We start from the raw sequence: 27,728 nt of genomic DNA on the forward strand, positions 1-27,728 counted from the left end.
GTGTGCGTGTGGTATGTGATGTGTCTGGTGTGCACGTCCACGTGCTATGCATTATGTACCGTGAATGCGTGTGATGTGTGTGCACGTGCACATGCGTGCTCGTAGGGTGCAGGCGTGTGTAATGTGCCCCCGTGTGAGTTTGATGTGTGTGCATGTATTTGTGTTTTGGGCACAGTGCACACGTGTGTCCTCTCCTACATGCACACCAACTACACATACACACACCGCATGCACGTCGCATCTTGTACTCACAAGCACACCGCACAGACGTGCACCCCGCAGACCTGCAGGTGCGCAGCACAAGCCTGCAGATACTGACACACCACACGTGCACACCTCGCCACCCTACACACAACCCACACACAGGGGCACGTTACCCACGCTCACACCACCTCTGCACGCACAGCACCCTCAGCCACCCCCACCGTACAGGGAGCCCGGTTGGCCCAGACCCCGGCAGGTGAGAACATGCACTGCGCCTGAGGTTCACCTTCAACCTGAGGACAGCCGCCCCTGTTCCTGCCTCTGAGATCCCCACGCAGCTCTGTGGACTCAGCCTCAGCTTCTTCCAGAGAGAATTCTTTGGGATTCACAATCACAGAGAATCACAATCACAGAGCCACGGCCTCTGGGGGTCCTGAATCAGGAAAGCACGGCACTCTAGAACCACATGTCAGTGCTCTGGCTCAGTCCCGGTCACTGGATGGGGCGCAGCCCAGATATCGCCTCCCCCAGGAAGACGCTGCGGACCCTGGCTAGCCTGGGGGCCCCTCTTCTGCCTTCTCCCGGCCCCTTTTCGTACTCGTCACATCGTGTTGTGAATTTTACATTTTTATGGTTTATAATATACACTTACACTTTTATAGCTGACTATTACCATTTTCCTTCTCTGCTACCACAGCTAGGGAGCTCCTGGGGTGGAATCTGTGTGTGGTTCCCCAGGCATCCCCGGTGCTCAGCTGGGGCAGAAAGTAACCGCTCACCTGTTTTTAGTCTTGCTGAATGAACACATTGAATTTCAGCACAGTGGACTCTTTTTTTTTTTTTTTAACTGTTTATTTTTGAGAGAGAGACAGAGTGCCAGCAGGGGAGGGGCAGAGAGAGAGAGAGAGAGGGAGACACACACAGAATCTGAAGCAGGCTCCAGGCTCTGAGCTGTCGGCACCGAGCCTGACACGGGGCTTGAACCCACGAACCGTGAGATCTTGACCTGAGCTGAAGTTGGATGCTTAACCAACTGAGCCATCCAGGCGACTTGTCTTTTTTTTTTTTTTTTTTTTTAAGATATAACTGGACTGTTGACCACGATTAGTTCTTTTTTTTTTTTTATCAAAGTTCATTTATTTGAGAGAGAGAGAGAGAGCGTAAGAGCACATGGGAGGGGCCGAGAGAGAGGGAGAGAGAGAGAATCCCAAGCAAAGCTCCACACTGTCGGCACAGAGCCTGTCACGGGGGGCTCGAACTCATAAACTGCGAGATCATGACCTGAGTTGAAATCAACAGTCAGTCGCTTAGCCGACTGAGCCACCCAGGTGCCCACATTGTGGACTCTTTAATTAAAGAGTAACTGGAAGGCCCCTCCATGCCGTGTTGTCCATCTTCCAATCTAACGTGGAATCCCAGGGAGGGATTAGTGCTGGACACTCTTGGGACCAGCCACACCTTCCTCTGGGGTCTGGAGGCTTGGCCTTTGCCCAAGCTGTGCCTCTGCTGGGATTCCAGTCTGTCTGCGGGAGGAGGTGGAAAAATCTGAAGCAGGTGCATGACACCTGGAAGGGTCGGCTCCATGGACAGGGCAGATGGGCTGCAGGGGCTGAAGGTCCTTACAATGTCAGGGGCACCGCTCTAAGGTCCAGACGCAGACTGGCGTTGGCAGATTGGGGGTGCCACCGGACAACCCCTGACATCTGCAGGCAGGGTATTTAGACTCCGCTTGGGCATCTTGGAGAGCCCGTTGCAATGGAGAGGTCAGCCTTGGCACGTGGACACCTCCAAAGGCCAGGGCAGCAATGGGGGGCTGGCAAGAACCTGAGAGCTTTACACTCATTATTTTGGGTTGTCTGTGTGGATCCCAATGACACTGTTTTCTCAAATGTAGAAGCAAGAGTCGAATATTAAACTAAGTCATCACCGTGTTACTGACAAGCTCCACACAGGAAAGGAAATTGTAACCACATGAAATATTTATGCTTCGCATCGCAATGATGCTACTGACATGACAGCATGTTGTTTTTGTTGTTGGTTTGGTTCTCTTTTTTCTTTTTCCAAAGTGGATTACAAAATGCCCTCCAGTGAGGAAACTGCTCACAGAGAGATTGCGCCCCAGCCCTGGGGCTGTTATCTGGGAGAAGGGAGGTGACAGTGATGGGTGGTGGCAGAGGGAGAGGCCCTGAGAGCCGACGGGGTGGGGATGGGGATGGGAGGGCTCCTCCATACCAAGAAACCGTGATTTTTCCAGATACAGTTAAAATAGTCACATAATTATTATTTTTATTATTTTTTTTTTTTGGTATCACCACTGTACATCTGTTGGGAAATCTGGGTTAGACGCCCTTGTCTGGGCTGCCCCTTACGTTCAGGTTGGGAGCATCCTCAGGGCTCCCCGAACCCAGCTCTCGCGTCCCCCAGGCAGATGCGCCCTGCGCGGCCAGCCCCCCGCCCCCGTTGACCGCCATCGTCACCAGCAGGCGTGTGCGGGCGCCACTGCTGTCCTACTTCTGCAGACGCGACACGGAGGCGCAGTCGTCCACACAGACCCTCCCCTCCGGGTGAGTAAACGGCAGGTGACGCTGGGCCCAGATCCCGCTGACGTCGAGGGCAGAGCTGCTGCCACAAGGCACCTCGGAAGGCCTGGGTCTGGCTTGCCAAGCGCATGAACAGACCGAGTTTCAACTTTTCGGAAGTTTTATTAGAAAGGAACAGAGAGAAGCACTGGGCGCCGGGACGGACACCCGCCAGGGCCAGGGAACAGCTGCAAACAACACTAAGAACCAAAACCCAAACCGAACCCGAAAACCACACACACTTGATGATAGACTGCATTTCTGTTCTCAACTTTTCTCCATAAATAGACAAAGGTCGGTGTTGGCAATTTTAAATAGACGGACGTAGGGTTAAGAAAAAAAGCGCAAGGTCTCCCAGTGTGGCTACAAGTCGTCCGGCACGTGCTGTACAGGCGGGGAGCCGGTTTGGCCGCTGCTTGGTGCACCTCTCCCATAAGAGAAGACTTAAACAAAAATGTGCTAAGGGTCATAGAAAATGGTTGTCACCTTAAAAGGAAACTACTCCCCTCCCCCACAAAATAATCTCACAGCTGTCTTCACGGTTCTAAAACACTTAGTCAACTACTTACGTGGAGCCAATAGTCTAGACGTTTCATAATCTTTGTTCACACTGTAAAACCGCATGTGCACGTCTGTGGCCGGGCGGCCCCGGGCCCGTGCATCTGGGGGTGGGTTTCTGTCAGAAGGCGACCCCTCCGGGGGCAGCCCACGCGAGCCTGGGCTGGGGCCAGACGTCCAGACGCAGAGTACGGCGTGCAGGGCGAGGAGCGGGGTCCACGGTAACCCTGGAGCAAGCAGGTCGGGGGCAGAAGGTTCCTGCAGGTTCTTTGGGCTGGCGGCGGGGCGGCGGGCTGCCTCTGCAGAGTCTGGTGTGAGGTGGAGGAAGAGACGAGGCCCCGGGGCGTCCGTGTGTCACTGCCGTCTCTTTCCGGTCACCCCGCTTCCTGCCAAGGCTCCCCTTCTGCTGTGGGCCCTTCAGGCTCGGAGCAGTGCCCCTCCAGCAAGCCTCAGGGAGGAGAGGGGAGGCGGGATTAGGTGAGGTAGAGCGATTTATCCCTGGGGAGCAGGCTGGGGAGAGAGGAGGGGCTGTCAGAGCGGGGGGGAGCCCAGCCAGGCGCCCTCCGGCTCCCAGGGACCTGGACGCACGCACGGCCTGGAGCGGAGGGTGCTAGGCCACCTGTTCGCTAGCCTTCACCCTCACCCTGGATGCGCTGCCCCTCTGGAGACCACTGGTCCCTCCCTGATGGGCCACCAGGCAGAACCAAACTCCCCTCCTGGAACCCCGGCTGGGGACCATGAGGTCCTCAGCGCTGGGGGAAGGTGGCTGCGAGCGCCTGTCCTTCAGAGAAGGTGTTCCAACCACACCCCAGCTCTCAGGTCCGTGTGGAGTCGATTTCCATTTGTAAATTCCACATGGAATCCGAGAAGGGCAGGAAGGTGCCTTCTGTGTTTTTAAAATAGGACGCTCAGGGCGCGTGGGTGTCTCAGTCAGTCAGGCATCCGACTTCGGCTCAGGTCATGATCTCACGGTTCATGGGTTCAAGCCCCACATCGGGCTCCATGCTGACAGCTCGGAGCCTGGAGCCTGCTTCGGATTCTATGTCTCCCTCCCTCTCTGCCCCTCCCCTGCTCACACTCTGTCTCTTAAAAATCAATAAACATCAAAAAAATTTTTTTACAAATAGGATGCCCATCTGTGAGAGCGGGAGACCTTGAGGGCCTTGTGCCAAGTGACATAAGTCCGAGAAAGATGAGAAAGACCAGTATCAGATGATCTCACTTACATGTCGAGTCTAAACAAACCCCAAACCAAGCTGATAGACACAGAGAACAGACTGCTGGGTGCCAGAGACGGGGGGGATGGGTAAAATGGGTGAAGGCTCCAAAGGTATAAATAAACTTCCAGCTCGAAGATGAATACGTCTTAGGGATACCATGTACAGCAGGGGACCTCAGTTACTAATACTGTATTTTTGTAAATTTATATGCTTGAAAGCTGCTAAAAGAGTAGATCTGAAGGGTTCTCCGGACAAGAAAAGAATCTGTAACTCTGAGTGGCAACAGATGTTACCTAGACTCTCTGTGGTGATCATCTCCCAGGAAGCGCAAGTCTGATTCGATCACTCTGTGGTACACCTGAAACTAATACGCCAGCTCTACCTCCACTTAAAACATAAGTAAAATAGGGCACAGCTGTGGGCTGCCCTCCGTGTTGGGGGGAAGCTCGGACGCATTCCCTAATGTCCATCGTAGAGCCCCCAGCCCCACACTCTGACTCTTGGGAAGGGAGCCCGTGGAGGGACGGTCTGCACCTGCCCAGGTAGGGGGACAGGAATTCCCACTGAGCGCAGTCTGCCCACCCAGGCAGAGTCTGTGGCCGGGCACTGGCCCTCAGCAGCGGGGCACGAGCCCTGTCTGCTCGCTCCCTGGCGGGCTTGGCCGGGTGAGGAACAGAGAGGCCGACAGCCAGGCTTAGGGGCAGCTGGAGCCCAGCAACAGAGAGCACCTCCTGTCCACCAAACATGACCATCCAGACTTCCAGGGTGTGGGGCTGCTGCTGGGACCACATACCCAGGGTGTGGCCACAGGGTTAGTTCTTGCCAGGGGATGGCAGTCAGGGCTGGTGGGTGGAGGAATAAGGTGCCATCCATACCCCATTTCCCTTTCTGAAATGAGGGGTCACTGTCTCTTGGGTCAGGAAGACCTTCTAGAGGAAGGAAAGTTAGCGTGGCATTGACAGGCTAAGAGGCTGAGAATGAAGGATGGGAGAGGAGGTCGGAGGATGAGGTCCACATGAGGACCAGGGACCAGCCAAGTCGGGGGGGGGGGTGTCAGAGGGGGTGCTGGGCTGCAGCGGGCGGTAGGGGTACCAGTAAGGTCTGCGGCTCCCCGTGTTGGCCCCTTGGCCCTTCTTGCTCGTGCCTCCCCCAGACCCCCTCTCCTGCCCTCCCCAGAGAGCTGCCCGGGGGTGGACAAGACCTGTCTTGCCTGGGGGCCACACCCCCTGGGGCAGCCCAGAGCCAATGGCTGACAGACATGGGTACAAAAAGCCTTAACCTCAGAGCGGGACCAAGTCTGCAGGGCCATCTGTGGCCGAGCTCCGAGCTCACGGTGGATCAGGCTGAAGTGACTCTGTGGCTGAGCTCTCTCAGCTCCCTCCGGGGCCCTGTCCTGCCCCTCTCCCTTCCCTTCTCCCACAAGCTCTCCCTCGGAAGGCACCATCGAAGGCACCCGCATCAGCTCTGCTTCCAGGGAACCTGACTGAGGACGGAGGAGCCATCGGTGAGTGTCACATGGTGAGAGAGGCACATGGTTGTCACCGTGAGACAACCAGGACAGAAGGAGGAAAAGGAAGACTGAAGCTGGCCCCGTCTCCCAGGCCCTGGCGTCAGACCAGCGGAGTCCTTCTGGGGTCTTGCTTCGTCCTGTGTCTTCTCGCAAGACTGCAGGCACCCCTGGGGCACTCCCGCAGGGCTGACAGTGACCCACAGAGCCTTGCCCCTCCCATCCCCTGGCAGCCCCGGGGCTGTGGCGGAGGCCAGGGCGAGGACCCACCTGCACGTGCTGACGCCACACTCCGCGCTGGGGTAACTGCTGTCCCAGTCTCCGCTGCTGCTTGGGGGATTGGACGGGCCGGGTGAGCGGGATCCGGACCCACTGGGGAACTCGGAGATGTGAGGGAAGTCCTGCCCAGGGGAAAGGAGGCAGGTGAGCAAAGGGGAGAAAATGGGGTGCACATCTCCAGCAGCGAGCGGGGGATGGGAACTCTATGTGCCTGAGGGTGTTCACGGAGACACTTCCTCCGGCCTCTACAAAACCTCCACTCTGCCTCTCTGCCTGGAATGCTTCTTCCTTTTCCCTAGCGGAGCACCTTCTGGAAAATTCAACCCTTCTCCTAGCGGCATCAGCGGGGGGAAGGACTCTTGCTTTCGGGGCCTTTCCTTTTCTGGCCTTGGTTTCCCAGTCTATAAAATGGAGTTATCATGCTGAGCCACACAAGTCTCGTAAGAGTATCCGTGGAACAATCAGTGGGGTCAGACTTCGAAGGCGCTGGGGAGAGTCAGGGGCTGGGGCTGGTCTGGCAGAAGCTGCATGGCTTTCAGCCCCTCAGGCCAGAGAGCAGAAATGGACAGAGGAGAAGAGGAGGGCCTGGGACATCCTAAGGATCCAAAGCATCTGTCTGGGAACTTGTCAACTGTTCACTGTAGCCGGTATATCTCGGGGAAGGTATGCTAGAGCCAGTTCATAGATGTGACTGAGGCTCAGAGAGAGGTAAGGAGCCTAGGTTGGTGAGGGGCAGGGCCAGTATCTGAAATCCCAAGCCACCTCCCTTCCCCACGAGGGGTCCTGAAGGGCATGTTCCTACTGGGCCGTCCTTACCTGTGGCCCTGGAGGTGAGGGGCTCATAGCCAGCTGCACCTGCAGTGCCATGGGGGTGGGCAGGACAGGAGCCTGGGGGGCTGGAGACATGCTAACAGGCGGACTGAGGAGGGCACCCTGGGCATGGGGCGGCAGCGGCAGCTGCTGGTGCAGTGGAGGGCTGAGAGGGAAGGAGGGGGGCGGTGGCGGGGATGCGCTGAGGCCAGGCAGCAGTGACTTGGAGCTCAGCGTCCGGGCAAGGCTGGCGGGAGAGGCCCCACTGCGGAAGGCCTGCAGGTCCGATGGCGTCAGGAAGGAGGCCAGGCCCGGCATGGCATAAAGGGGCTGCTTGGGTGGCAGCATTTTGGCCGGCGGGTTTGCCTGAGTGCCCTTGGTCTCGCCCTGGTCTGGGGAGCTCTGCAAGGAGACAGACACCAATTATTCTGGGGAAGACGGATAAGCCAGAACTTGGGCCATGAGACCAGCGGGGTCTGCAAACCACTGCCATGGCCCCTGGCTGGCTCTCTGACTCCTTGGCAGGGAGCTATGGGCTAACCGGAGGTAATTCTGGGTCCTCAGTGCACTTGGCTCTGACCATCCAACCACCTCCTGCACTAATCCCTGGGGTTTCCCTGCCCATGAGGCCCATACTCCTCAGCCTGGCCCGTGAGGCCAGCACCATCCAGCTGGGACATCCTCTATTTATGCTCCTCTACGGCCTCTATGCCTTTGCACGTGCTGTTCCCTCAACTTGGAACACCCCCCTCCCCCCACTTGACGCTTTAGGGCCTAACCCACCTGCCATGTCCTCTAGGATAGCTTTCAGACAATGCCCCTACGCTCATCATGTCAGGCAAGTTGCTTAACCTCACTGAACGCTGGGTTCTCGGAAGAATTAAATGAAACGAGATACATGTAAAGTGCTCAGCATGAGCGCAGCACATAGTAGGCACACCGGAGAAGTGACCACATTGGTCTTATCCACTCTCTCCACAAACTATAGCTCTGACCGTTCCCATGGGCCTCAGTTCTTGCTCTATCCCTTGGGGGGGGGGGTGCCACCCTCATCACGGCCGGGCCCACGGTCCAGGGTGTTACCTTGGATACGAGGCTGGCCCTGTAGGCTGCCAGAGCCTTCAGATACTCCTTTTTTGCTGCCTCGGTCTTCCTCTTGTAGGCCTGAAAGATTCAAGACATGGGCAACACTGGGGAGGGCTCCGGCGATCAGCCCGAGGCCCCGCAGCTGGTAACTGGAATCTGCCTAGGGCTGGTTCTGCTCCCTATCCTCCCTGGACGCCCACGAGACGAGCCATGGGCACATGGTAGGTGGGAGAGGAAGCTCTGGTCTGGACTCCAGACTCACACAGTTAGAGCAACAAGACGGACGGAGATGCTTATTCGTGTTTTACAGATGAGGAAGCCAAAATCCAGACTGGTTAAGTCACTAGAGAACGCAGCTGGCAAACAGCAGAACTCGAATAGCTTCCCAGCTTACAGATGGGCAAACTGAGTCCATGAAAAGACCTCCGTAAGAGCGTCTTCCTGGTTTCAGACATTCCAAGTCTGTCACTGGCTCCAGGGCCTCAAAGCCTCGAGGGACGGTCCCAAAAGGGACAGAGACTCACCTGCTTCTGCTCCTCTCCCAAGCTGTCCCACATAGAGGCCACGATTTTGGACACATCTCCAAAGGTGGCACTGGGGTTCTGTCCCTTGATGGCGGCCTGAGTGTCTCTGAAGAAGAGCGCATAGGCCGACACAGGCTTCTGAGGCTCGTTGGGGTCCTTCTTCTTCTTCTTCTTTGGGTTCTTGGTCTTTTTTCCTGGGTCAGCCGAGGGTCTCTTCTCTCCGGACATCTGTGCAGGTGAGAGGAGTCAGAAAAACAGAAGCTGGGGGCCTCCTGTCAAAGGTTACCCACCCCAGCCCGAGGCAGAGGGGACCTTCCTCAGCACCCCACCACCTCCCTGTCTGACTCCACGCATGCATGGGCAGTAGTGGGCTGGCCACCACCCTGGGCTTGAACACATGGTCATGCTCCTCACTCTCTAGGTGAGGGAGGCAACAGACATATGCACAGGCTGGGTAGGAGCCAGGAACTCCGGGGTTTGTGCTTAACTCATTAATGAAAATCAGCAAGGCAGCAAAGTTGATTCAAAGAAATACAAGCAAAACTGCCCTACAGAGTCATGAAACTATCGCTTTGGGGCTTTTAATCTTTTCTACGGGGCAGAAGTCATTTGCATCTCTACAGGGAAAAATTCATTTGCCTTGTAATCAGACGAAAATTGTTTACATCTCTACCACTTCTTTCCCAAGTTAACATCTGACTTTACAGGGTGTAAAGTCCCCTAATTGATCATGAGAAATGAATCACAACAGCGGCACATTCTCCCAGAGGACCGGTAATTCTGGAGCAAGCCTGCTGGACAATGCTGTGGTACGCCACTGAAAGAGCGTGCAGCTGTTGTTCAGGGCCCGATTTCCAAGTTTTATATATATTTTTCTTAACAGCTCTCCTTTCTTGTGATCACAAATCATCCCCAAAGGTGATCCTTAACCACAGAAGATCAGTGTCTCCCGCCAATTTTCAGGTGTGCAACTTGGGGCAGGGGGCATAGTCCCCGGGGGCCCTGTGACATGGCTGGATGGGAAAGGGGTTATGTGACTCGCTGGGTGTGGCCTCACTCCGGACACCTGGCCTTCAGGAGCAATCAGACTCCAGGACTGCAATCCCGTGAGTGTCAGACTCAGGGCTTGCAGGATGGGTACAGTATAGGGATGCTCACCACAGACCTCAGCAGGTCCCCAAAAGGACCCTTCAGGCCACACAGGAGGGACCAGGAACTTTGGTCAAAGGCCCTGGATCCTGCAATGAGGACTGTCAGCCTGCACCAAGCAGATGAAAGTGACGCCGGGAACTGATAGGGAAACCGTGGGCCACTAGACAAGATTCAGGCCTCCAAGTCTGCGGGACGGTGAGGGGCAGTCTGCAGCAGAGCCCGTTCTGTTCCTGCCTCTATGTGCAGCTGGCCGCCCTCCGGGCCCGGTTGTGTCCACCCCAGGAGAGGCTCTAGCAGGAGGAGGGATGCGGATACACCGCTGGATGAGGAAGAGATGACAGGGCACTACAGGTGGCCAAGAGCACATCAGCTGGAGCCAGACTGTGACCACCTCAGTCTGAATCCTGTTTTGGTGACGCTGGAGAAGTTACACAATCTCTCTGGGCCTCAGTTTTCCCATCGGCCAACTGGAGACAGATGATGGCACCTACCGCCAGGACTGTGGTGAGGATTACATGGCTGCATACTTGTTATGTGCTTAGGACAGTGTCTGGCCCCAAGTGTCCATTAAATAAAAAATAAAATAAAAACGGCTCCTGTCTGGCCTACGGCAGAGACCAAATTATCCTGAGGATGAAGCTGAACCGGATCCAGATGCGCCTCCCCCTGCCCCCCCCCCCCCCCCCCACCGCCCAAGCCCAGGAGGTCAGGGTCTCTGCTAGAGGGGACAGGCGCCATGGCTCCTGCTCCCAGGCGTCTGCAGGGCCACCGTGTGGAAAGGGGTGAGAGGCCCTTATGAAGAAGGAAGGGAGGCGGAAGTGGTGGGATCAAGTTTATTCTGCCACGGGCTCATTGGGAGGCTCCCAGTGACAGCTTCCATCCTGGGCCTTTCTGGGCCTCTGTTTTTGGCCCCAGTAAAATAAGATGCTTTCCAACAGCCAGGGGGATTTGTCAGTGCAAAGAAAGGACAAGCCTGGACAGCTGGTGACCTCTCCCCTCCGACCTGTTCTTAAGAGGCAGGACCATCCATGACTCCAGGGATGTTGGGGGGGGGGCGTGTCCCCAGTGACTGGGGTGGTGGTGTTCGTTTTTAGTGCCCCATCCTGCGGTCAGCGCAGTCCAGAGATGCCTTCTGCTGAACCACCCATTTTTATCAGCACATTTTCTCCTAAAAGGCCAATGTGGCCCTAAGATGTGACCCTGAGGATCTTGTCAAAGATGCTCAGCAAATTTAGCAGCTGAAGCCAGGTATCCCGAGTTCCAGTCACCACCATCCCCACTGCCCAGGCATTCCAGCCAGTGGGCCCCGTTCTACCTGCTGATTTTCCTCCTCCGTGTCTTCCAGCAAAGGGTACAGTTAGACCCTTCTAGTCTTGTCTAGAGGTAGGTGATGCCAATTTCCACGCAGGGCCCACCCACCTGCTGACAGGAGGGCATCAGTTAGGGCTCTGCATCTCCACCCTCCCTACCTTGAAATGCGCTTCTGATTCCTCCTCCTGAGTTGAACTGGAGGGAGATGGCGTCGCTGACTTGCTCCCTGGGGGTGACGGGGAGCTGTGGGCAATGCCACTCCGGATGCCCATCTGAGAGATGAGCTGGGATTGGCTGAGGGCACTCATGTGGCTGGCCAGCATCGCCGGGCGGCCCAGGAGGGGCCCAGGCCGGCCCGAGTCGTAGGCAGCAACCTCCGAGTGGACCATCTCCTGGATCTAAGAGAATAGGACAGGGCATTGTGAGCTAGGGAGGACCCGCCGGCCACCATCACCTCTGCACCGTGGGACTCAGAGCAGTGGCATGCAGAGGAGAAGGCTGGGGGGCTCCACTCCCAGCTGGGCTTCCCCAGGCTCCAGCGGTGGGGTCGGGGGGTGGGCAGGGGTGAGATTCGGTGCACCCGGGGGCAGCCTACAGCCCCCTGACGGTTTGCCTTTTGTTGACATTCACCCTGGACAGATGGTTAGCAGTTCAGCCCTCGCCAGAGAGCTCAGGCCAGCAGTGAATTGATCATTTTACTGATCATTTTCCATTTACTGATACTGAGTCCTCTCTCCTAGAACACGGTGTGTCTGTTCATTTACTCGCTATGCAGTGCTACAGCAAAGAGCACAGGTGCTGGAGGCTGGCTGTGTTTTGGATCCCGGTTCAGCCACTTCTAAGCTGCGTGACCTTGGCCCAGTTATGTCACCTCTCTGTGCCTCAGTTTCTTCGTCCAAAAAAAATGCAGATAATAATTAAAACTACCTTTTAGGTTTGGGTAGGACAAAATGTGCCTGGCCCCTAGTAAGCCATATATTGTGTATAAGTGTTTGTTAAACACATAGAAGAAATAAATCCCTTAATAAAGCTTTGTACTTTTCTTCCTCTAAGTCAGTAATTTTCTCATCAAATCTTCCCTATGATATTTCTAACTTGTTATTTTTGGAATATAAGAAAGCTCCTGATTTTTACATACAGGCATTTCTCATACTAAATACATCTGTAGAACAGTGTATTCTTTTCACCTAAATATTTTATATATACACGCACACACTGTTGAGTGAGGCATAACAATTTGCGTACTCTTATAATTATTTTTATTTCCTTGTTTTTAAAAGATTTTATTTTTAAGTAATCTCGACACCCAATGTGGGGCTCGAACCTACAACCCCGAGATCAAGAATCACATGCTCCACTGACCGAGCCAGCCAGGCGCCCCTATTTTTATTTCCATTGCATCTGTGGTTATTTTTCCTTTTGTTAATTTCTCATGTCAAGGAGCTGTTTTCCTCCGATGTTCTCTTCATTAGGCAAGTTCATGGATTTCCCATTTTATTATGTGGGAGTTTTTTTTTCTCCTCAAAAGAATCCAATTTCTTTTTTTTCTAATTAAATAAAAAAAAAATTTAATGTTTATTCCTGAGATAGAGAGACAGAGCACGAGCAGGGGAGGGGCAGAGAGAGACACACACAGAATCTGAGGCAGGCTCCAGGCTCCGAGCTGTCATCACAGGGCTCAATGTTGGTTTTTGTTGGAAAAAGAAAACTGTCTTCATTATGGATTGAATGTTTTTTATGAAATTTTTAAAAGTTTATTTGTTTATTTTGAGAGAGAGAGAGAGGCAGAGAGAGAGGCAGAGGGAGAGGGAGAGAGAATCCCAAGCGAGCTCTGCACTGTCAGCAGAGAGCCCAATGTGGGGCTTGAACTCACAAACTATGAGATTGTGACCTCAGCCGAAACCAAGAGTTGGACACTTAACTGACTGAGCCACCCAGGTGCCCCATGAATGTTATTATTATTATTATAAAGTGCCTCCTTTTGCCTTGGATTCAGTGGAATCTGATCGGAACATCGCCGTCTTGGCCTGGATGTGTGTTTGTTTGATTTTGTCTGGTATGTCCTCAGTTCTGAGGAAATTTCTTATTTAGGTTTGTCCTCATTTCCATTTTCTGGGGGGTTATCTTTGGCCAATGTTGGCGTTTGTGTTATGTGCTTTTCGAAAGACTGATTTTCATAATATTTTCCGTGGTTATTTTAGTTTCCATATTCTCTTTAGTTAATTCTGGTAAGTTACATACATATATACTTCAACTGTCTACTTTGTCCACATTTTAACATTAACAGCATATAACTGGGATAATGTTATCATATTTTTAATCTACTCTATAGTTTTTGTAGTTAAATCCTCATTCCCAATTACAATACTGTGGATGCATGTTGCTGTTTTAAAATTTCCTTCTCAAAAAGTTTATGTTTTAACTATCTACCAAAGAACCAGTTCTTACATTAAAAAAAAATAAATTTGACAAGTTTTCTGATTATTAATTTTGCTTTCCTCTCTATTACTGTTGACCTCGGGTATCATAAGTTGCTTTTTATGTAGCTTTTCAAATTAAATAATTTATTTACTTTCACATTTTATTTTCTTAAGTTATTTATTTTGAAAGAGAAAGCGAGCACAAGCAGGGGAGAGGCAGAGACAGAGAGAGAGAGAGAGAAAGAGAGGGAGAGTGAATCCTGAGCAAGCCCCATGCTGTCAGCACAGAGCCTGATGCAGGGCTCAAACTCATGAACCATGAGATCATGATCTGAGTTGAAATCCAAAGTCAGATGCTTAACCGACTGAGCCACCCAGATGCCCCTCAGATTTTCTTTTCTAATAATATTACTATCTAGGGCAGAGGTCCAGACAGGGACCATTTGCAGAGAAATCTGGAAATATGTAGAGCCATTTCTGGCTGTCACAACTGGTCTGTGTGTGTGTGTGTGTGTGTGTGTGTGTGTGTGTGTGTAGTTGGTGCTACCAGCATCTAGCAGGTAGAAGTCAGGGATGATGCTAAATGTCCTACAATGTGTAGAATGCCCCCTCCACACACACACACCCAAAGAGTTATGTACCCCAAAATGTCAGTAGTGTTGAAGTTGAGAACCCCTGCTCCATAACTATGATTTTTCCCTCATTGTATACCACACAAATATTTTTAAAAATATTCTACAGTGTTAGGCGGGGCGGCGGCGGGGGTTGTTGCCTGGGTGGCTCAGTTGGTTAAGCGTCCAGCTTTGGCTCAGGTCATGATCTCACAGTTCATGGGTTTGGGCCTCACATCGGGCTCTGTGCTGACACCTCAGAGCCTGGAGCCTGCTCTGGATTCTGTGTCTCCCTCTCTCTCTGCCCCTCCCCCACCTGTGCTCACTCTCACTCTTGTTCTCATTCTCTCTCAAAAATAAACATTAATTTTTTTTTTAATTCTATGGGGCACCTGGGTGGCTCAGTCGGTTGGGCATCCGACTCTTGGTTTTGGCTCAGGTCATGATCCTGGGATGCTGGGATCCTGTCCCACATTGGGCTCCACACTGAGCATAGAGGCTGCTTGAGACTCTCTCTCTCTCTCTCTCTCTGCCCCTACTCATCCCCCCCAAATAAAAATATATATTCTACAACTGAAGTGTTGTTTGTTGGTTTTTCGTTTTGTTTTTTACCTTAAGTTATTTGGAGAGGAGTCTTCATTTAATATATTCTTTTGTTATTATGGTCAGAAAACATGACTCCTAGAATTTTATCTTTTTGGTATTGGGGTTTTCATTATGGCTTAGGGTATGATGAGTTTTTGTAAAATGTTCATGTGTATCTGAAATCGTGTTTATGCTCCAATATACACATTTCTCTATATGTCTATTCCATCAACTGTTTTGACTACTCTAGCTGTGAGATTTCAAGAAAAATGAGTTAAAGCAGCTCCCACTGCTATTGTGTTCCCTTCAGTTTCTCTATGGAATTTAAACAGGTTTCTTCACATATACTGATGTGACGCTATTCATTCCCATAAATGTTTCAGAATGCTATACTTTCATGATGGCTTCTTCTTCTTAATAAAAAAACCCCAGTATCTTTGCCTCAATTAATGTTTTTATTTTAGATCCAACTTCACCTGTGATCAGTACCTCTATTTTCCCACTGTTTATTACTGTCCTTCATCATTTTAAGTGTGCATCTTGTGAACAGCACATAAGTAGATTTTGGTTCTGAGTTCTTAATATAATATATTGTGAAATCTATATTTTATTATTATATTAATCATAAAGAAGCCCAGGAAACAGACTTCAAGTGAACTATTTCAAAGAGTAGAAACTTTTACAAAGAATTCAATTTAAAAATGGGCAAAGAACTTGAATAGATACTTTGAAGACTTACAAACGGCCAACAGGTACATGAAAAGGTCCATAACATCACTCATCATCAGGGAAATGCAAATCAAACCCACAATGTGGCACCACCTCATATCTGTTACAATGGCTATCATCAAAAATATACGAGATAAAAGTGTTGGTGAGGCTGTGAAAAAAAAGGGAACCCTTGTGCACTGTTGGTGGGAGTGTAGATTGGAGCAGACACTCTGGAAAACAGTCTGGAGGTTCCTTGGAAAATTAAAAACAGAACTACCATGTGATCTGGCAATCCCACTTCTGGGTATCGATCCAAAAGAAATGAAATCACTGCCTTGAAGAGAGATCTGCATCCCCGTTGTTCACTGCAGCATTATTTACCATAGCCAAGGCATGGAAACAACCTAAGTTTCTCTGAACAGATGAACAGACAGAAAGTGTGGAATGTATGTACAATGTTATTTGGCAACAAGCAAGAAGGAGATCTGCCTTTTGCAACAATATGGATGGGCCTTATACCAAGTGACATAAGGCAGACAGAGAAAGACAGACTGTGCTCTCCCTCATGTGGGGTCTAAAAAAGCCAAACTCAAAGAAATAGAGAGTAGAATGGTGGTTTCCAGGGCCAGGGGCTGGGAAATGGGTGAAGGTGGTCAAAGGGAATAAACTTCCAACTACAGCATAAATAAGTTCTGGGTACCTAATGTACAGCACAGGGATTATAATTAACAATACTATATTGTATACTTGAAAGTCATTAAGAACAGAGATCTTAAATCATCACACACACAAAGGTAATTATGTGAGGGGATGCAGGTATTAACTAACCTTACTGTAATAATAATTTCACAAAATATTTGCATGAATTAAATCATCATGTTGTATACCTTAAAATAATATACGTTAAATGTTAGTACTATCTCAACAAAACTGGGGAAAAAATTTAACTCTCAAGAAATAAGAGTCAAAGGATTTAAAATCTCTAAACATCCCTCTTTCCACTTCAATGCGTAAATACCCTTCCTTCCCTGAATCTTAAGCAAGAGTCTGACATTATTTCCTCAAGGGCAAAATGGCCTTGGGGTTCTGTGTTTAGGACTTGTTTTTTCATTTTTCTTCCCAGCAGCGTGCTTAGAATTCTTTAGCCAGAGATTCCTGACTCTGTAATTTCATATTTTGCCAACATTTGATAATGGCAGACTTCCGAATTTTTGCAAATCTGCAAAGTGCGAAATGCTCTCAAACTTGTTCTAATTTGCACTGTCCTGACTACTAGAGAGGTTGAACACCTTTGCATACGTTTACTGGCCATTTGGGTGTCTATTTATACTGCTGTTAGAGTGTAAGCTAGTAAGGTAAACATTTCAGGAAGCAATCTGATAATACCCAGGTACACTGAAGACATGTAATTCGGTAACTTAGCAATTCTATTCTAAGATATTTATTATAAGGAACTTTCCCAGATGCACAAGAAGAAATAAATACTGCGGGATAAATCTCAAAGACATTAGAATGGGCAAATGATTGTCCTTTCGACGGAATGCTGAGCATGGCTCCTGGGCCTCTGGGGTTATCTGTTTCTAAAGGAATGTGTGCCTTTGTCTTTGACTAGGCAACTTTACAACTTTGTAAAAAAATGAAATTAGTGCATCTTTTTCATTGTTACATTTTTTCCAGTGTGGTAAAATACACACAACATACAATTTACCACCTTAACCAATTTTAAGAGTACAGTTCACTTTCCCATTGTTGTGCGGCCATCCCCACCGTCCATCTCCAGGGCTCTTTCCATCTTGCAAAACTGCAACCCTACTTATAAAACAATAACTTCCTATTCCTCCCTCCCTGCAGCCCCTGGCAACCACCATTTTACTACTGTGACATTTGGCTACTATTCTATGAATCTGACTACATTAGGTACCTCCTGTAAGTGGAATCATACAGAATTTGTTCTTCTGTGACCGGCTTATTTCACCAAGCAAAATGTCCTCAAGGTTCATCCACGTTGTAGCCTATACCAGACTTCCCTTCCTTGCATTATTATTTAATTTTTTTCTTCTTTTCTTTTTTTAAATATAATTTATTATCAAATTGGCTAACATATAGTGTATCCAGTGTGCTCTTGGTTTTGGCAGAAGATTCCTGTGGTTCATCACTTACATACAACACCCAGTGCTCATCCCAACAAGTGCCCTCCTCAATGCCTATCACCATTTTCCCCTCTCCCCCATTCCCCCACCAACCTTCAGTTTGTTCTCTGTTTTTAAGAGTCTCTTATGACTTCCCTTCCTTTTAAAGGCTGAATAAAATTCCATCGTATGTGGATGCTGCATTCATCCATTCATCTATTAATGGACACTTGGGTTGCTTCCACATTTTGGCTGTTGTGAATAATGTTGCTGTGAACGTGGGTGTCTAAATATCTCTTCAAGACTCTGCTTTCAATTCTTTGGGTTATAAACACAGAAATAGAGTTGCTGGATCATACAGTAATTCTACTTTTTTTTTTAATGTTTATTTTTATTTTTGAGAGAGAGAGCACAAGCGGGAGAGGGCAAAGAGAGAGGGAGACACAGGATCTAAAGCAGACTCCAGGCTCCAAGCCATCAGCACAGAGCCCAATGTGGGGCTCAAAGCCATGAACTGTGAGATCACAACCTGAGCTGAAGTCGGATGCTTAACCGACTGAGTCACCCAGGCACCCCACAGTAAGTCTACTTAATTTTTGAGGAACTGCCCTGTTGTTTTCTATAGTGGCTGCACCGTTTTACATTCCCACCAATAGTACACAAGGTTTCAATTTCTCCACTTCTTGACCACCACTTGTAACTTTTCTTTTATAGGAGCCATGTTAGTGGGTATCAGGTAGAATGCAACTGATTCTTGTCCATAAAAATGCAAATAAGTGTTGTCTGGTAGAGGTACAATTGATTCTACCTTGTAGAAAGAAGATTTCAAACACAGTATTCTGTTGCTCCAGTTTTACCTTTATTACAAAATTTATTTTATCATTCTGGGTTGCTGATATATATATGTCTATTCATCAGATTCTCCTTTGAGCCAATTGTAATGTATTATTGGCTTTCTCACTAATGAATGAGTTAAATAAATTGACATGTCTTCATTTCGTATTTGTGTGAGAGTCATGAAGTTACCTTTCAAAAATTATATATTATAATAAAGATGATCATTACTATGGCATTTTCTAAGTTCCAGAAAAACTGGAAATAATGTGAATGTTCACCAATTAGGAAATGGTGAAAATCTGTGATATATTCACATAACGGAATTCTGTACAGAGTTCAAGGGAATGACCTGTAGCTACACCTGTCAGTGAGGTGGATGAACTCAGGAACAATAATGAATAAAAAGAGTTTCAAGAGGATCCATGCAGTAAAATACCTTAATGTACATGTTTATAACATAAAACATTACAATAAAGTGTTTAAGGACATATAAAAATATAGTAAAAGCATTAAAAACAGGAAAAGCAGGAAAAGAAAGACAGATACAAAGCCTGCTTAATTTGTATCTGTAATATTTTATTTTTTCAAAAATAGACCCCAAACTAACAATAATAATAATAATAATAATAATAATAATAATAATCAGGGGCTCTTCAAAGCCTGGTGTTGAACTTGAATGTACTAGGTTCTGGGAAGTCTGGGAAGGCGGCTGGCATCCACATCACTTAGTTGGTTATGTGATGCATCCTGAAATAAGATAGGATTGGTGCCCTGATCTCCAGCTTGGGCCCCAAACACCTTCATTCCATTGCCTCGCTGCGTCTTCACTGGATGCCCCACAAGCACATCAAACTTTACATGTTGAAAATGGAACTTAATTCTCCTTCAGTCTGCTTCACCAAGCCCCACACCTGGGCCCCAACCTTGATTTCTCTGTGTTCCTTGCACCCCCCTCCTGCCCCAGACACACCTGTGTTGGCTCGGCCTCTGCAGCGAATCCGAAGTCCCACACACACCTCTCCCCACCTTCCCCCCCGCAAAGCCACTGCCATCTCCCAGTTTTCCTGTTTCATTGCCTGTTCTCCCACCTCCCACCAGCCTATTCCCCCACAATCACTGGACGGATCTCTCAAATGAGCGAATGAGACCATGCTATTCCCCTCCTCAAAAGTCTTCCTCAGCGTCCCCATTCCCTTAGGCTAAAATGTGCTCCACTTTCCACGGTTTTCAAGGCTGTGCATGATGGGCCCCAGTCTGACGCTCCAGCCCTTCGTATACACTGTCCGCACCGCACCTACTGCACCTCTAGCTTGCTTTGGCCTCCTCTCAGATCTTCAAATGCAGGAGGCCTACCCCGGCCTCAGGTTTCTGACCTGAGCTTTCCTCCCCTTGGTCTCTGCAAGTGGCTCATCTTTCAGTTCTTTTTTTTTTTTTTTTTAATTTTTTTAACGTTTATTTATTTTTGAGACAGAGAGAGACAGCATGAACGGGGGAGGGTCAGAGAGAGAGGGAGACACAGAATCTCCCTCTGTGGGAGATGAGCCACCCAGGTGCCCCTCATCTTTCAGTTCTTAACTGGAATGTTACCTCTTCAGAGAAGCCTTCCCTGACTACGTTGTCTAAAAACCTAACCCACGACCATTATTTTGTATCATCATATTGTCTCTTTCTTTCATAATGGTTATTTCAAGCTATAAATTATTTTGCTCATTTATTTGTTCATGGTCTCCTGAGAGCATCCTCTGCCCAGGGCAGAACAGAAGTGCTGAACAGTTGAGGGTCCAGGAGTGCCCTTCAACCATGAGGGACCAGGAGCGTGTGGGAAAGCCTGGGCTCCCTCTCTCCTCGGCGGGGCGCTTCCGAGTTGTGTTCCATGCTCTCCTCAGAGTGTCCGCAGCGGAACTGTGTTCCAGTGGCCACAGTGTCACAACTCCCGAGCCCACCCTTTCCTGGTTTCCTTCTCTTCCAGTCTCAATTCCCTTCATCCTTTGCATGGCTTCCTGGGGTCACCCCCAAACAAAATACTTGCACCCAAACCTTTGCATCAGAGTCTGATTTAGGGAGGGGTCCCAAATTAAGATACCAGCCCCCTGTCTGGTGCTATGCTGGCCACTGGAGTGACCCCACTCAAGTAGAAAGGGTGTCCTCCCTGCTCAGAATCTTCAGAAGCTCCTGCAGGGTCTGCTAGCATTGTCTTAGCCTGTGAAACAAAGATCTGCATGCACCACCTCTGTCTTCCTGACCTTTCCAGATCCTTCCCAGAGCTCCATGTGGGCTTCCCTCTAAATGGAGACTTTCCCCTGTGGCTCACTGCTCCCTCCCTCCATGTCAGCATCCTTTGAGGCTTACCTGAAACATCACCTCCTCAGAGAGGCGTCCCCTGACCTCCCTTTTCAGCCACACCCCTTTCCTGAGCTTTCCCAGGGCTCAGCATGGTGGGCATCAAGCATCTGCTTCTGTGCAGACATGGCCCGGCATCCAGCTGGCACTTAGGAGATATCTGGTGGCCAGGGGCACCAAGCCTCCTGCTCCTCTCATGGAAACATATGGGCACACTTAGGAGCCGCTTCTGTGGCCTCTTCAGGAAGGATGAGCCAGAGGAAAGAGTAAGGAGGCGTCGTTGTGAACTTAATTAGATTCGCCTAGCTTAATAGATTCTCGGAGGGGCAGGAACACAAAGGTGTTTTTCACAAATTCCCCATTTGCAGCCTCTGTGGAGAGGAGCCCCAGGTGCCAGGGTGCCCCCACCCAGAGGGGAGAGGATAAGAAATCACACCTACTCCTTCCTGCCTTCTGCTGATTCGCAGAACTAACACCCCACCTGCTTCCTCTGAGGCAGGGACGTGTATCATTAAACACAGCCTCGCACTCTGCCTGGAGAATTGGGACTTTTTTGTGAAGGCGACAGCAGCTCAGCTCAGTTGTGTCCTTTCACTGAAGCTTTTGCCTCAGCTCTAGAGGGGCCAGAAACTTCTTAATTTCTAAGCACAGTCAGACCCCAAAGGAAAACTAACGAACCACTGACCAGCATTGTACAATCCCTCCCAGGGTCCAGAGTGGTTCTTTCCAACAGATACTAATCCCTCTGTTCTACAGAGGATGGTAACAATTGTGATAATGATTAAAAATACTTATTATGTTACTGGATGTGTGCTCACTATGTGCTGGGCACCATGCCATGAGCTGCATGAACGCTGTTATCACCCCCATTTTACAATAAAGACCCTGAAACTCAGAGAGGTTGAGTGACTCTCCCAAGGTCACACAGCCAGGAAGTGAGAAAGTCAGAATTCTGGTTGTCTTCTGAGACTGAGATCTTTTCATGGCACCCACACAGATCTTAATGGCTCTAATGTGGGTGGAGGGTAATGAACCTGCTCTCATAGGGCAGCTGTGAGGATCCAGTGAAAAGGTAACTTTGCACAGAGCCTGGCACTGGTATGTGTTCCTTTCCTTCATCCCCTCACAAACTTGCTGGAGGTATAAACTTGATGTTTGAACCAGATCTCAACCGGCTAAGAGGTGAGAAACAATGGAAGTGTCTGGAAAGTGAGAGAAGTATGAGAGAAGCCAGAAAGGAGGCTCCAGTGAGAATAAAAATAACAGCATTAGGCTTGGCACTAGGGTAGTACTTCACAAATATTTATTTGTTATATCAGGAGTTGGCAGGCTTCTTCTATAAAGGGCCAGATATTAAATATGCTAGGCTTTGCGGGCCAGATGGCCTCTGTTACAACTATTCAATTCTACCATTGTAGTGCAAAAGCAGCCCTAGACAATATGTAAATGAATGATCGTGGCTGTATTCCAATAAAACTTTATTTACAAAAACAAGTGGAGAGCCAGAATTGGCCTATAGCCATAGGTTGCCAATCTCTGCATTTTTTTTTTATTTTGTTTTTGTTTTGTTTTTGAGAAAGAGAGAGAGTGTGCGTGAGTATGCCGTTGGGGAGGGGCAGAGAGACAGAATCCCAAGCAGGCTCCGCACTGTCAACACAGAGACTGACTCAGGGCTCGATCTCACGAACTGTGATGTTGGCCGGAGCCAACGTCAAGAGTTGGATGCTTAACCAACTGAGCCACCCAGGCATCCCGCCAATCTCTGTTTTAGCTGAATGTGAAGTAAACAGAAATAGTGGTAGAGGCACTACCCTTCAGGTGGCAGTTATATCTGCCAGGCACTGACCTTCTGAGCGCATTTAATTCTCACCCAGCCATGGGAGGAGGTAGGTTTATCATCAGCATCCTACAGATGTGACAGCTGAGGCTCAAAAAGGGAAGGAACATGCCCACGGTCATTTAGGGTAAGTGGTAGAGCTGGGATTCAAGTCAAGGTCTATCTGCTTGCCATGTCCTTGTCCTCAGTGACTACACCTCCAGCCCGCCGTCTTGTCCAGACCTGGCCCCAGGAAACAGGCACTCGCTGCCGTCTCTCCACTAAACCCTGCTCTGGGCACCATCTGGGCCCTTGCTCTGGCTGCATTACAGCCTCTCTTTAAAATCAGAAGGCCTGGACTGGCCACAGAGACCTTGTAGTTAGCCCCCGTTCTGACGCTGGCCTGCCTTTGCTGCCTGCAGCCTCCTTCTCGGGTCCTTGACTGGGCCTTCGCCTTGAACTGCCCTTAGCAGAACCGACCTCTGTGGTCGTCTTACTTCTCTAGTCCTCTTGGGTCCCCAAGTCTGCTCCTGTCACTCATTCATTCAACAGACATTCCCTGAGGGCTGCTGTGTCTGGGACCCTAAGAGCAGACTAACAGAACACCCCATCTGGAGTGCATAGTCTGATGGGGGAGGCAGAGATGCACCCACACTGTTTTAACCAGTGCAGCAAAGGGACCTGGGTGGAGGGGGTCACAGAAGGGGCCCCTCCAGTGCCTGGTGAGCCAGAAAGCATTTCCATGGGGGAAGACTGAGCCAGCTCTTGAAGAGGAAGTTTGCAGAAATGAGGAGGGTGCAGAGGGCATGCCCAGGAGCAGGAACAGCCTCGGCAAGGGCACAGAGGCATGGAGTAATGTGATGGTTAATTTCTCTGTCAATTTGACGGGGCCACAGGGGGGCCAGACATTTGCTCCAACATTATTCTAGATATGTCTCTGAGAGTGTTTCTGGATGACACTAACATCTGAATCAGTCAACTGAGTACAGCTGATTGTCCTCCCTAAGGTTGGTGGGCCTCATCCGGTCCACTGAAACCTGAATGGAACGAAAAGGCTGAGTGATGAGGAACTTCACCAGCCTGAGTGCTGGGACATTCTCTTTCTCGGGAGAGCTCTAACACGAGTGGCACGACCAGCTTGGCAAGATGCCCACAAGCAAGCCGGAGTGTCCGAAACAGCGGGAGATAAGGATGAAGGGGCATCACAGGTGAGCACTCGGGGGACTGAGGCGGAGGGCCCATGCCTGCAGGTGCTAAGTGGATGGCCACGGGCTTTAAGCAGAGGAGGGTCAGAGCCCAGGTCTGTGTGCCACCAGCCTCCAGGGAGTCCTGGGATCTGTGACAGAACTGCCTGCCTAGGGAAAGCGGTCTCGGGACTCTGAGAAGGGTCTCAGGACACTGGGAAGCAGCAGAGAGCCAGTGTGGCTGTCTCCTGTCGCTGCTGTAACAAATTACCTCAAACTTGGTGGCTTAGGGGCACCTGGGTGGCTTAGTTGGTTAAGCATCTGCCTTTGGCCCAGGTCACGATCTCACCATTCGTGAGTTCGAGCCCCTGTTGGGCTCTGTGCTGACAGCTCGGAGCCTGCTTGAGGTTCTGTGTTTCCCTCTCTCTCTGCCCTCCCCCCCACTTGACCTCTCTCTCTCTCTCTCTCTCTCTCTCTCTCTCAAAAATAAATAAAACATTAAAAAAAAATTTTTTAAAACCCTTGGTGGCTTAAAAGAACACAAACTTGGGGTGCCTGGCTGGCTCAGTCAGTGGAACATGTGACTTTTGATCTCAGGGTTGTGGGTTTGAGCTCCACGTTGGGTGTAGAGATTACTTAAAAATAAAATCTTAAGAAAAGAAAAAAGAACACAAACTCAACCCCTTATAGTTCTGGAGGCCAGAAGTCTGGAATCAATGTCACCAGGCTACCGTCAAGGTGCAGGGATGGCCGGTTATTTCTGGAGGCTCCAGGGGAGACTCTGTGTCTTCACTTTTTTTCTTTTTTTTAGGATGGCTGCTGTCCTTATTCCTTGGCTTGTGGTCCGCATCACAAGAGCTTTTCTCCCTCTGCTTCCATTGTCACACCACCTAGTCTAGGTGTTGGACCCTCCTGCCCCTGCCCGCATAAGGACTCATGATTACATCCCCAGGCCCACCCAAATAATCCAGGATAATGTCTGCATCTCAAGATTTTTTTACTTAGTCACATCTGCAAAATCCCTTTTGCTATATAAGGTAATATATGCACAGGCTTCAGGGATTAGAACATGGTCATCTGGGCAGGGTAGCATTACTTAATCTACCACACCCTGGAATCAATGATGTGTGAGGTCACGGCCAGAGCCCCTCCTCAGCCAACCAAACCAGCTCTCTGAGGCTTCTTTGGGCTTTGAGGGTCAAAAATTTGAAAATTATTTTCTTTTAAGAAAAAAAATTTTTTTCAGCACAAAAGAGAGGAAAAGAAAGCCAATAGGAAGCCTTCCCCAGTGCCTGCCTCTCACTCTGAAGCCTTTTGTGAGTAAGTATTTCTAATAAACTTTCATGCTTGGTGGGAGATCCCTCGCACGCTGACAAATTTCTCCTGAAATTTGAGATGTCTTGTTCAGAGTAATAGCTATAGTGCACAGGTGCCCGGCTGCTATTGTAAAATCAGTAAGCATTTAATTGAAACAAACGACTATAATAATAGTACATTATCCCTGCAGGCCGAGCGCCATCACAGTTTTAATTATTGAGTTAAGAGTCAGACTAATTTATCCTTTTAAAGCAACAACCCCATTCCTGGTTACACTGATCATCCTGTTATGAATATGAAGGCACCAGCAGGGAAGGATGTAAATGGAAAGCAATTTGTCCCCTTCAGGGCTGATTTGGTCTCTGAAGAAAGGTTTGCAAACAGGGTCACTGAAACACTGGGTCTGGGACTGCCCTGCTGGGGGAGTGACATTTCTGCCTGGGTTGGGGTGGGGGCTGCGGTCCTGGTGCTGCGCAGCTCTGGGATGCAGGCCCTTGTTCCTCTGCTCAGAGCCTGCACCAGCTCCCTCCCTCCCTTCCTCCCAGAAAAGCCCAAGTCCTTGCTAAGCTGCAAGCTCTGAGAACAACCCCACCAGCAGCACCTGATACCTCTCTGCCCGCCCCCCCGCCCCCCCATTCACTCCACTCACGCACACTCCCACTCAAGCATGCTCAAGTCTCAGGGCCCTTCTCTAGCTCAGTGTGACTTTGCACACACACCCCAGGGGACATTTGGCAATATTTGGGGACACTGCCAGTTACAGCTGGGAGATGCTACTTGTATCTGCTGGTTACCAGGCCAAGGGTACTGCTCAACATCCTACTATGCACCAGACAGCCTCCCACCATGAAGAATGACCCAGCCCAAAATGTCAACAGTGGCAAGGGTGGGAAGCCCTATATATTAGCTGCTCCCTCTGTACAGGATGGTCTTCCCCAGTGAGGGGGTACCTACGCCAGCTCCCTCACCTCCTGCCTATCTTGTTTGGGTCTCCCCCTTCCTATGAGGTCTTCTTCCCTGACCATCCTCCCAAAACCGCCCTCTGCCCACCCCCAGCCATCCCAATCACCTTCATGCCACTGTTTTCTTCCTTCCAATGCACTGAGCACCTGTGAACACACTATATGACTCATTTATTATTTTACTGTTTCTTATCTTGCTCCCCCTGCCAGTTCCACACAGGCTCACATCTTCATTGTTCCAGAATAGCACCTGACACATAGCAGGGATTCAGTGAATGTTTGTTGAAGGAATTATCTGTCCCTACTCCTTCCTCTTTCACTTCCTACAACCTCTTGGCCTCAAGGTTGGACAATACCACCTCTTCATGATCTCCCAAGTCCACCCCCTCTTGTCAAGGTTCAGAGCCAGCGATTGTTAATTTTATGTGTCAGCTTGGCTGGGTCAAGGGGTGCCCAGAGAGCCAGTAACATGTTATTTCTGGGGTGTTCGGAAGGTTGCTTCCAGAAGAGATTAGCATTTAAATTGGCCAATGATTGTAAAAGTTGCTCTCACCAATACAAGTGGGCATCAGCCAATCCACTGAAGACCCTCACATGGAACAAAAGAGAACAAAAAGACAGAGAAAGGGCAAATTCTCTCTCTTCTTGAGCTGGGACATCCATCTTCTCCTGCCCTCAGACACTGGAGCTCCAGGCTCTCGGGCCTTTGGACTTGGACTAAGTCACATCCCACTAGGTTTCCTGGCTTGTAGACAGCATATCATGGGACTTCTCCGTGTCCATAACCACAGGAGTCAAGTCCTATAATAAATTTCCTCTTACCTGGATGTCTATATACCCTGTTATTTTCCTCTGGAGAACCCTAACACAGACCCCATTTCTTTTTCCTGAACAATGAAACATCTCTTAATGGGCTGTTTAGGGATCTGTCCAGTAAGAGTTTTGGGGTAACTCCCACATGCCACATGGCACATTCTTGGTTCCTCAAGGGCAGAAATGGAGGCCTGTGATCTGTCACAACCCCAAAGCCCACACGATGACTGCCCCTGAGCCACAGATCCTGAGACACAAAGAAGGCAGGCACAGCCCCTGTCACTCAGGAAGGACCATCAAGTCCAGTGGAACAGGAAGACAAGTGAGCCAGACATGTCATGCAGTGTGACACGTGTTATTAACGCACCCACCATTACTGCACTGCGGACACTCTCACCCAGTCAACAAATGCGGTGTGTTCCCTGTGGCCTGTGTTCCTGGGACACAGACTATCCCATGCCTGTCAACTGGGGACGGCTGCACCACAGAGAGGTCCTTTTCAGGCCTACAAGATTCTTCCAGCACATTAATATTTTGTGCCACCAAGGCCCAGCCTCAATGCAGAGCATGCCAAGCCAGCTGAGCCCAGCAGGCAATGGAGGGGTCAGCTCCTTCTACGTGTTTCTTTTTGTCCTTTTCTACATAACCCAGCAGTGAAAAGGCATCCTTCTACCCTCTCCCATGAAGCGACCTTCCCAGGTCTTACTGAGAGTTTCTTTTTTCCTTTTTTTAAAACATTTATTTATTTTTGAGAGAGAGATAAAGAGAGGCAG

The 27,728-nt window shown here is 49.7% G+C and overlaps 1 protein-coding gene across 3 annotated transcripts in view; it reads right to left on the minus strand.

Moving 5' to 3' along the window:
* Positions 1 to 3,467: 3,467 nt before the first annotated feature.
* Positions 3,468 to 27,728, minus strand: part of TOX2 (TOX high mobility group box family member 2) — a 134,674-nt gene continuing 110,413 nt past the window's right edge. For 2 of the 3 annotated variants that reach the window (XM_027070147.2, XM_027070145.2), the window contains exons 4-9: positions 11,389 to 11,628; positions 8,768 to 8,995; positions 8,241 to 8,321; positions 7,164 to 7,559; positions 6,339 to 6,469; positions 3,468 to 3,851 (exon numbers count right to left, since the gene is read on the minus strand). In XM_027070147.2, the coding sequence (XP_026925948.1) occupies positions 3,815 to 3,851; positions 6,339 to 6,469; positions 7,164 to 7,559; positions 8,241 to 8,321; positions 8,768 to 8,995; positions 11,389 to 11,628 (1,113 nt within the window). In that variant the 3' untranslated portion in view covers positions 3,468 to 3,814. The remainder of the gene's footprint in view (positions 3,852 to 6,338; positions 6,470 to 7,163; positions 7,560 to 8,240; positions 8,322 to 8,767; positions 8,996 to 11,388; positions 11,629 to 27,728) is intronic. The other variant, XM_027070146.2, reaches the window with a different exon arrangement.

This window comes from Acinonyx jubatus, chromosome A3 (genome assembly GCF_027475565.1).
Source record: "Acinonyx jubatus isolate Ajub_Pintada_27869175 chromosome A3, VMU_Ajub_asm_v1.0, whole genome shotgun sequence".
Classification (NCBI taxonomy): Eukaryota; Metazoa; Chordata; class Mammalia; order Carnivora; family Felidae; genus Acinonyx; species Acinonyx jubatus.